At 37.2% G+C, this 11,546-nt stretch overlaps 1 protein-coding gene across 1 annotated transcript in view; it reads left to right on the top strand.

Annotated features, from left to right (window-relative positions):
- Window positions 1–11,546, top strand: part of TMTC2 (transmembrane O-mannosyltransferase targeting cadherins 2) — a 512,083-nt gene that overhangs the window by 353,830 nt on the left and 146,707 nt on the right. The window contains exon 8 of the mRNA XM_004700423.2: window positions 2,775–2,896. Coding sequence (XP_004700480.1) covers window positions 2,775–2,896 — 122 coding nt within the window. The remainder of the gene's footprint in view (window positions 1–2,774; window positions 2,897–11,546) is intronic.

Here is an 11,546-nt window from a genome sequence, read left to right as displayed (position 1 = left end):
GTGATAATCATTCATGCCACATGCTCTTCTGAACCTGACTTGTATTTCTTACAGTTGTCAGTTTGATGTATTTTTGAAACTTAAAAAAATATATTGTCAGAATTAGAAACTCAAAAGGGAAGAACATGCTCAGCATATCTTAAAATGAAAGAATTTAAGAAAAAATTCTAGCCTTGAGATGCAATCTTGAAAGATTCTGTAGGCAAACTATTGAGTGATGCAGGAAGCATCAAGAGAAGATGGAAAGAATACACAGAGTCGCTGTACCCAAAAGAACTGTCACCACGCTATTATTTCATAAGGTAGCATATGCGCAAGAACAATGGTGCTGAAGGAAGAGGTTCAAACTGCGCTGAATGCATTTGCCAAAAACAAGTCTCCAGAAATGGATGGAATACCCATTGAAATAATTCATGAAGTTGAATAAACAGTAGAAACATTCACTCATATATGCCAGGAAATTAAAAGACAACTGCTTGGCCAACTGACTTGAAGAGCTCCGTATTTGTGCCCATTCCAAAGGACGGTGGCCCAAGTGAATGCTCAAATTGGAGGGTGATATCAGTGATTTTGCACACAAGTAAAGTTTTGCTTAAGATCATCCAACAAGGATCGCATCAGTGTATTTCCCTGGAGTGCCAGAAGCTCAGGCTGGAGTCAGAAGAGCATGTATCTCAGTTCAAAGCAGAGAATGCCAGAAATATGTTTCCTTGTATTTCATTGACTATGCACAGTCATTCCTCTGTGGGGACCATAGTAAACTGTGGATAACCTGGAGGAGAATTCCAGAAAACTTCACAGTGTACATTTGGAATTTGTACATGGATCAAGAGGCAGTTGTGCAAATAGAATTGACACAGTGGCTTGATCCAGGGACGGAGGCCTAGGGACAATTGTGAGGATGGCTCAGGACCATGCGGTTTGTTCTGTCACGCAGTGCTGCTACGGGTCAGAGCTGACGCGATGTCACCTACCAAGAACCACATAGCCAAATAAGAAAGTAAAATTACTACAAATGCTATTAGAAACTTTGTGTTTTATTTTCATTTTACACTAACTTTATGATTCCATTAATTTTGAGTATTTTTATATAGTATGATTCATCTTGGTCTTATAAGATTTTATCTCAATAGTTCTAGGATTTTGCCGAACATATGATTTTATCTAACCAAGTCATTCTATAATGCTTGCACATTTTAAATTAAAAATTAAATAAAATTAATAAAATGTCCATCTATAATATTTATGGTAATATACTCAACAGACTAGTTGCAGAAGTAGAAATATATAAAGGTGTATAAGTGAATTCTTTTGTTTTTGTGCATATTGTGTATTATTTTCCCCCCAATATTCTTGTTAACCAGCCATGTAAAGGTTATTCCAAAGGCCAGGAGAGCTGAACCAATTCAATTCATCAAACACATTTGTATTGACAATATATTGCTTATGAAAAGGAAACATGATAAAATGAAAGGGAACTAGCTCTGCTTTTGAAGCTAAAAGAAAAAAAAACTTTAAGTGGCACCAATGTAAAAGTGTCTGGTTGTACCTCTAAATGGGAAAGGCTGTCATGGTTAGTGATACTAGAAAAGCCTGCCTGGGAAATAATGACGTTTGTCAGTCTTTTCCATGGGCTTAAAATAGAAGTAGGTTTTACACTTGCAGTGTGAATTAAGAGCAAGCAATTAACTTAAATATATGAATAATCTTAAATTTCAATTTTTTTTCAGTTGAATGCACTTCTATACCATCTCCATGTTAAGGTTGAGGCAGAAATTTTATTAAGGAAATAGTATACATAGACAAATGTCTGATTAATTTTTTGCTTTATTTCCTTTTTCTCCCCCACTTACCTTTTTCACCTTGAAATACCGCTTGTGTCAAGTGTCAAGTAAAAGCTCCATGCTTGCTTTTCACACAGTGCAGGACATACATCATCTGGTTGATAGTGACTCCATAGAGCAGATTAGAACTACCCTGTGACTTCCTGAGACTGTAATTCTTTATGGGAGTTGAAAGCCTCGTTGTTCTCTCATGGAGTGACTGGTGGTTTTGAACTGCTAACCTTATGGTTAGCAGCCCAATGAGTAACCTCTACTCCATCAAGACTTCTTATGAGTCAGCATCTATTAGATAGCACTGAGTTTGTTTTTCTGTTTTGGTTTGGAAACATATGAACACTGTCATATTCTTTGGATTTTTCCAAATACTTTCTCTAAAAATAATAGTCTAGCACACATATTTGATCCAGATGTTTCATTTTGATAACTTTCAATTTTAATTCCTCACCAATTTTACAAAGGTTGTAAACATACTTGGAGTGCAAGGATTTTTAGCATCCTTTAGCACCTAAAAAAATCTCTCCATTTAGTAGTTTTATTAATACTTTAGTTTATACATAAGTGAATGTGAATTTTAAAACTAAAGAAACAAGAAAAAAGCCTCTCAAAGGATTGTATGTAAGAGAACAAAAACCCTACCCACATTATTGTTTTTTAAGTTACACATATATTTTAAACTTGAAATTTCTTGGTTGAAAATCAAGGTTTATTGTTTATTCAGTTTCCGGATTTTACTGTGTACTTAATTTCTCCAAACTCAAATGTTCTCAGCTGATTGATTCTGTGAGAATCAGATGAGATCATGGCTGAGTGGATGGAAGTGCGTGGTAGCACATGTGACGTTCCGAGGAATGTAACATGAAGATGATGAATTTCCACGGGTGCTTTTGGAGAGCTGTGTTCTCACATTGGTCCTCTTGTTTCTTTGTCCAGGTGAAGCATACATGCGATTAAGCAAACTCCCTGAAGCGGAGCACTGGTATATGGAATCACTGAGATCCAAAACTGACCACATCCCTGCGCACCTCACCTATGGGAAACTACTAGCCCTAACAGTGAGTGAATGCTTCCTTTCTCTCCCGAAACTGACTTTCTCAGTGTGGACGCACGTAGAGGCTATTTGAGGCGGTGGGTACAGACCTATTCGCTCAGGCTGTTCCGCCATAAGGATGAAGACAGCAAGTTAGAACCCTCAGAAAAGGTAGAACAATGTGTATTTTGACTACAGGTGTTTATAAATGGAGAAACACCCCCCCAAATTATGATTCTGTACAAAATTGATAATGGAATAAGTTTGATTATTTCTTAATTGATAAAAATTTTTAAGTTGCTTATGTGTGTGGTTGAAAGTCACCTGGGATCTTTTCTGATTGAAATCATTCTGTAAGAAAAGTAGAAACATCACAGTGACAGGCTCGTAGAACTTGGAGGTGCAAGTTCCATGGGAGGTGTGAGTTTTCACTGTAAGACATTGCTGATGTTATTCCATTTTCTCACCAATAACAACGTCAGTTTTGTGTAGAGACTTATTCAAAAAATTTAAGTAAATGTTTGATGTTACACAACTATTAAGTGGTAGAACTATGCCGCTCTTCGTTTTGAATTTAGTATCTGTGTTATTTTAGTTATATTACCTAGATTCTCCAATATTAATAAATGAAATTAACATTAAGCAACATAGAGTTAATGATCATGAAAGTAATACCGAAGTGAATTCATAAAGAAGTATCTTATCATTATTAGAAAGTAATAACCTTTGACTTGTGACCAGTTATGGTAAGCTAAATACAGTCATCGTGGATCCATACTAAGTTTTCACTAAATGTGATTAAAGAAAGTACTTATGTGTACTAGCTTACCAGAAAACACAGCACTAAAACATTTCTAGATGTACTTAGTAGAATATAACTGCTGTGCTTCCAATGCTTGGTTAAGCTCAAAAGGCTACAGTAAGACAAAGCCCAACACACTTGAAATGAAGGAGAAACCGAGCGCCGGAGTAGGAAGCTGTAGACTGAGCTGGCAGCTGATCTGGGCCAGATGACCAGTTCTGGAAATTAATGGAAAGGGGCTTCCCCTGCTTCCCAGACTTTCTGGAATAGAGAAAGCTTTGGGCCCATGAAATCAGGAAACCTGATGCCCTCAATGAAAGGATTATATCAAATAAGTTTGCCACTGGAACAAGAAGTCAGCATCGATGGCTTACCTGCGCCAGTAAAGTATGCAAGAGAAAAATGCATATATTCTCTCGAGGAAATCTCTCACTCCTTTTATTTATCAAGCTTTTGGGAATGTATCTGAATCAGTAGGACTTTCCAAGGACATGAAATTAAATAAAAGAGCAATGAAGATTTTCTTTGAGAACACAAACTTAGAAGGACTTACTGTGTGAAATGCAAAGAGAACAGTGAACAATGAAAATGACAGTTGTGGCTAAATGTCAAAACGCTTACTGGATAAAATATTCAACAAGCGTAGTTGAGTCATCAGACCAAACAGAATGGCATGGATGGCTTCAATGGATAAGGTACTGAAACTGATTTTCAAAAATCCGAAAGCAGATACAAGTATGTATAACCACTGATCTATCAGAGGATTTCAAAATCGAATGGACCCTTGGAAAAGGATAATACTGTGAAGAAATCTAACTTTATCGAAATATGGACTTGGAAGTAATTAGTATAGATAATGAAGAGAATAAAATGACAATATTCTTTTATCTGCGACAGTGATGTCAGTGCCCTGTGCACATAATATTAGCTAAGAGTCACTTAACTTCAAGTCAGGACACAGGTGCACATTCCAGGAGCAATTGGGTGAGAGATCCAAGACTTGGAGTGAACAGTAAAGTGTGGAACACTGATTGAATTAAAAGGAAGATTGACTGAAGGTCTTTCCATAGGGATCCTTCCAGGGATCCACACATCCCCTCCCCTGTCTTTTGCATACCCGGAATATGTTGTTGTCGTGAAAAAACTCAAAAAAACAACCCTACGTTCAACAGAATGAAGCACTGCCTGGTTCTGCTGCACCGGCCTCACAGTGGTGGTGTTTCTGCCCATTGTAGCAGACACCGTGTCAGCTCATCTCACTGAGAGTCTGACTTTTTTTTGCTGCCCTTCTACTTTACCAAGCATGCTGTCCTTTCCAGAGACTGGTCTCACCTGACAACATGTGCAAAGTAGGTGAAAAAAGCCGTGCCATCGTTTCCTCTAAGAAGCACTCGGGGCCATACTTTTTCCAAGGCAGGTGTTTGTCCTTTTAGCAGTTCATGTGACTTTCAGTATTCTTCTCCAGCACAAATTAAATGCGTCGATTCTTCTTCAGTCTTCATTGTCCAACTTTCACGTGCAGAGGAGGCAAGTAAAAGTCCCCTGGCTTGGGTCAGGCCCAACTTAGTCCTCAAAGTGGCACCTTGCTTTTCGGTACAGGGGTCTTGTGCAGCAGACTTACACTATGCAATGTGCTGTGTGTAGTCTCTTGACTCCAACTTCCATGAGCACGGATTGTGGATGCAAGCAATACAAAGCCCTGGAAAACTTTAATCTCTTTCCATTTATCATGGTGCTACCTATTAGTCAAGACACAAGCATTTTCATTTTCTTTACATTGAGTCGTAGTCTGTACTAAAGGCTGCAGTCCTTGATCTTCATTGGCAAGTGCGTCACATCCTCCTTACTCTCTTTCTGCAAGTTCGGTTGTATTATGTACACATCTGCAGTTGTTACTAAGACTTCCTACAGTCCTAATACTGCATTCTTCTTCAGATAGCCCACCTTCTCTGGTTTTTTCTCAATACATAGACTGAATAAGTATGGTGTGAGGATACACTCCTGATTCACATCTTTTTTTAAATCTTAAATAACATTTTTATTGTTTTTGACAGGTATTATTTAATATTTTTTCATTAATATCTTGAAACTCTTACAACATAATTTAGTTTGTGTGCTTTTCTTGTTTTTTTAAGACCATTTTATTGAGGTCTCTTAACAACTCTCATAACAATCCACACATCAGTTGTATCAAGCATATCTGTACTTATGTTGCCATCATCGTTTTCTAAACATTTACTTTCTATTTTTGCCCTTGGCATCAGCTCCTCATTTTTCCCTCTTTCCCCCCGCCCTCCCACCCTTGTGAACCCTTGATAAATTATGAAGTATTGTGTTAGTCTGGGGAGACTAGAGAAACAAATTCATAAACACCTTACAAATTCATATTCATAAGCATATGTATATAAGGGAGAGGTTTATATACAAGAGCAGTTGAACATTGAGAAAACATCCCAACCCAGTCCAGTCCAAGGCCATAAGTCTGATGTTAGCCCATATGTCCGATACCAATCTATAAAGTCCTCTTCAGACTGACGAAACACATGCAATGATGCCAAATACAGGGCAATCACAAGCCAGCGGGTAGAAAGTCTTTGGGTCCAGTAGTGTGGTAAGCATCGTAGTGCTGGTGGGGGGGTCTCTGTGTCTTCTCTGGCTTCTGAGGTCTGGTTGCATCCATATGGCTTGTCTTCTGCCATGTCTCCCAGGAAGTAGCAGAGAGAGTAGGTATCTCCAGCCTCCAAGGAGGAAGTATCAGATTTCCCAGAATTCTCAGAAGGCCATGCCCACAGAAGTCTCATTGGCTATCTCCAGATTGACAGCCTAGACTTCACCCCTACACTCTTAATCCTCAAATTGACACCAGATTAGGTGACCACCACAAGTATTATTTTATGTCCTGGATTCCATGTGTTGAGAGTTCTTATATGTAGCAGGGTACATGCTCTGGTCCAGCCAGATTTGTAAGGTGGAACTGGGGCATGGCTAGAGGAATGTTGTATGTTTCCTCAGGGCTGTACTGCACCTTGGCTGGCTCATCCCTTCCTGGTGACCCTCCTGTGAGGGGATGTCCAATTGTCTACAGATGGACTTTGGGACTCCACTCCAGCCCCCCTCATTTGCATTGATATGATTGCTTGTATTGGGTCTTCTGATGCCTGATACCTGATCCTGTTGAACACCTCATGATCACACAGGCTGGTTTGCTATTTCTATGTGGACTTTGTTGCTTCACAGCTAGATGGCCACTTGTATATCTTCAAGCCTTTAAGATGCTTCAAGACCCCAGACACTATATCTTTTGATAGCTGGGCACCATCAGCTTTCTTCACCACATTTGCTTATGCATCCACTTTGTCTTCAGTGATTGTATCTGGAAGGTGAACATCATAGAATGCCATGTTATTAGAACAAAGGATACACATCTTTCTTGATTTTATATCATGCATTATTGTTTTGTTTTGTTCACACACTGCCTCTTGATCCATGTAGAGATTTCACATAAGCACAATAAAGTGTGTTAGCTATGATCCACACAGATGAATGAATACCTGTGCAGAGACAATAAAGTGGATGCTTCAAGTACTCTCATTTAGCTTTTATTATCTCACTCTTATATATGAATGGGCAATTGAGGACCATCATCCATATTTGTAGAGCCACAAATGATGAATATTTAAACCAAAACAATAGGAAAAGGAAAAAAGAGAATTAAAAAAATTATTTTGAGAGAAATGCATGTAATAATTAGAATTCCATCAGTCATCATAATAAGGAAAAATTAAATGACAGAATGACAAAGCTTTATAGAAATTAAAGATATTTTAGCAAAAATAATTTTTATTTCAGAGATAGGAGGAAAATATCGAGGAAATCTTCACATCAGAGAAATGAGGAAGGAGAAAATATGAAAGAAGGAATTCTGAAAGAAACCAATACAGAAGGGTTAATATACAGAGAAGGACAAAAAAGGCAAAAAACAAGAAAATTGCTTAGGATCAAAGAATACAAATTGCTAATTCTACCATTTATAACTTAATAATGTTTCTAGTTTAATCATTTGAGGGAAAATGGTTTTATCATAATGAAAGCTTTTTCAGTTCCCTATCCTGGTAGGATTATAATTCAGAAAGCTCTACTTGTGAATGGAATTAATATACCTTGTACCAGAGGATTCCGCTGTACAAGTAAATTGATAAATGACCATCTTTTTAGAATCTATAAAATTTCAGGTTCTTATTTTAAAAGAGGAAAATCATGAAAAGAGATGTTTAAAACTTAAATATATATAATCCTGAATATGCCTTGACTGTGACACTGTGGATATAGAAACCTTGTATTCCTTTTTTTTAAGGCTGAATATTTTAGGTTACTTGTACCAAATATATGAGCTTAAAGACTCTCATTCTTTTTAAATATGTTGAGAAGTTTTAATTTAACTAAACATATGGAGGGAAGGAATGACTCCATATATTACAATCCTGATTCTAATTTTCCCCACCAAGACTTTTATAGTTTCCGACTTGCTAATTTAGAAGAAATAGAAACCATATTATGGAATAGCTTAAACACCCAGTGCCAAACCTTCATAACCATCCTTACAGTTTCTTTTTAACTCATGAGTTTTGGCAAGTATCTAATCCCAATGGATTATTTTTATCTAGTTTTGGTTTTCTTAGCCTACTGGTAGCTATTGATTTAACCTGGGATTGGAGAGGTGGAAAATGCCACACAATTTGACTTATAAATTCTTTAAATATAAGACATTGTAAAATGGAATTGACTGCTAGTCACAGAAAAGCAAGAAAGGAAATGGAGTGGTGCTTCTAGCCTTTTGTCAAACCAAATGCAAAATGTTTAAAAATCACATGCACTTATATTAGACTTACATTGTTGAGTAGGATTTCATATACTGCCTGAGTTCAGGAAAGGGATACTGACCATTGGTACTAGTGTTATATAGGTAGTCCGTGGAATCCTTCAGAATAGTATTTTGTCTTGAAATGGTGCAATGTTCACAGTACTTAGTAAAGCTTAGACTGATTTAGAGTTTCCTTAAATGCTTTGGTACATTCTATAGATTGTCTTTTTAAACAATTATATTTCCAACAATGAAACTGTACTCTTTCTACCACCTCATTTTATTCCCTCTGTGGAACCTTTCCTGATTCTTGTATCTTTTTCCTTCCTTCTCTCTACTGGTGTGGCGCTCTTCTCCTTCCTCTGCATAGCATTTCCCCAATGGAGTGAGAAATCTGTGTCTGCTTTTTGAGAGTAAATAGAGGCAGGGCTCATCATTTTTATCTTAGTAGGTGACAGTTCACGATGGCAGAATTAGATCCAACCCTAGGTTTTCTGAATTCACCGTCGCTAATTGAAACTCTGAGCTCGAACATACCTGTGATCCTGAAGACGGCGTGGGAGGACTGGCCGAGACGCTGTTCTGTTCAACCTCGGCGTGAGTTGTGTAGCCTCAGTGGCAACTAACAAACAACCAAGGCAGCAACCATTTTCACCTTTTTTGTAGAATTTTAAGTGTGGAGAATAGATTCCCAAACTTACTTTGCCGACTGCCTCCTTTTCAGAAGGAAAAAAATTTACTCACTGTACCTCTGGCAATTAAAATTTATAGCTCATATCCAGGATAAACTGTAGGTATTGCTTTTACTGTCCCCCTGGATCCTTAGCACCTCCCAGGGGGTGGTAGCATACTTTGGGAAACACTGGTGTAGAGTTTTTCCTCTTGTTAGACCTGATTTTACTGATTTGAGATGGCAAAAGAAATCCAAAATGTAAAAATAAGGACTTTTTATTGAAAGGTATTTATTTACCATTTGGGAATATAATGTTTTTAGATATTACCCTTAAATACTTATTTGGTTTGAGAATTAAACTCACTTTTAATATTCAGCAAGATAAATCATAGGCATAAAACTTTTGTTTTAGGATATTGGCACTTGTAGGTCTAATATTATAACTGTAATACAAATTTTACAGGGCACCCTAGAGAATACTTCTACCTTAAGGTCACTGATAGCTTCCATGCTTAAATACAGTTGTACCCACACGAATCTTTTAAAAATATATGGCACTTACATACTATTGTCATGTCCAATTAAAATACTAAACATGATCTGAATTTGAATTGCTCTGCTTAAAATCATGATTTATTCTGTATTTGAACTTTGTTACCTAGAGCTAATGCCATGAATATTAAACTGGACATACATTAAGAGTGAAAAGAAGGAATAATATTTCCACCACCATGGCACTGCAGATGATTTTATAGTTGCTTCTAAAGCGATGTGAGTTCTCTAGCTATGTGCACATGCTTGCTTTGATTTTTTTTTTACCTTTTTGCTAATCATAGTTAGCTGAGTAAGCCAAATAGCAATTTTTGTGAGGCAATAAAATTAATATTTATTTTAAGTTGTAGTAAGAAGCTACTTGGCTGTGAGCTTATTTTCCAGGTTTAGGCTACTAGAGGAGAAGGAAGGATATGGGAGACGTTGACTATAATTCTTGATACAGAAAACCTTTATTTTGGCTACCATATGGAAGGACAGAGCCAGACTTCTACGTCTAGCCAGAGTTTATTAGGCCACATAAAACTCCGTTGTGAAAGGACTTGAAGTCTGAGAGAAACGTTCCATCCCCAGGGCAGAGTCCTGTAAGGGTAGCCTATCTGGGCATGCAGTGCTGTGTGCTCCTTTACAGTTTTTGTAATTATTATTACTACTTAAAGCCGAGATTCCCCCCCAACCCCCGCCCCAATTTTCCCTTTCAAGCATAAAGGTCTTTTGATTTTGTTTGTTGACCAACATTTGATTCACTTGTTTTCTTTTTTTGTTGTTGCTTGATTTGTTTTAATTGACAAACATTTGTTTTACTTGTTTTATTACTATTGCTCTAGTGTCACATTTAGATTGGGTTTAGGGAAACAAATGGTACTTTTCCCTGTGGCCTGAATTGAGCAATTATTATGTCTAATTCAAGTAACAACCTTTATTCTATGAAGAATAAATAAATAAGTAAAAATGATCCTCTGCCATTGAGTTGATTCTGACTCCAAGTGACCTCCTTTGTGCCAGAGTAGACCAGTGTTTCATTGGATGTTCAATGTTGATTTTTCAGAAGTAGATTATAAGGTCTATTTTCCAAGGTGTCTAAAGTAATGGTATGGGGCCCCGTCTGAATGGGTGTGGATACACAGCAGAAGAAAGAGCATTCATCTCTACATCTATCCAAGGATGAGTCCTGTCAGGCAGAGCAACACACTGGTTTCTCATTAGGGACTTTCAAATTGTTCCAACTCACAGCAATCCTGGTTATGCCAAACAGTATGGATAATTGCTTACTTTTAGAAAAAAATTGGTACAGATAACATACATATAAAAAGCAGAAGTCTTTTGTTCTAAGTGGATTGATTAATAGTTTTACAAAGGGAAAGTTCACAACCCACCCCCTTTTTTTAAAACTGAAGGATCTAGGTGTATCTGTCTGTACCTATAAGTGTGTGTATTTTTACACACACTTACATTTGCGTTCAGGTAAATGGAAGCCTATATCTACTCTGAATATGAAGGCCTTCATTTTTTCATTCTCATAAATACATGCAAAAGCCACCAACTCAGCCATGGTGTTTTTGCCATTCCCCGTGAGTTTTATTCTGTTGCCTTTTGCTGCTTCCTGCATCATTCAGTATTTTACCCATCGAGTCTTTTCAAACTTCAAGTCCAAGTGTGACATTTTATTATTTTAGTCTGAAATATACTGAGCATGTTCTTCTTTGACTTTCTAAATTACAGTTTTTACACATTTTATTAGAATAACTCATCTTCTAGAGCTGCCCTTTGACACTTTCTTTTCAACT

This window comes from Echinops telfairi, unplaced genomic scaffold (assembly GCF_000313985.2).
Source record: "Echinops telfairi isolate 266 unplaced genomic scaffold, ASM31398v2 ScPeMD7_2;HRSCAF=8, whole genome shotgun sequence".
NCBI classification, from domain to species: Eukaryota; Metazoa; Chordata; class Mammalia; order Afrosoricida; family Tenrecidae; genus Echinops; species Echinops telfairi.
Note: the sequence above shows the minus strand (reverse complement) of the source record. Positions and strands in the feature narration are given on the sequence as shown.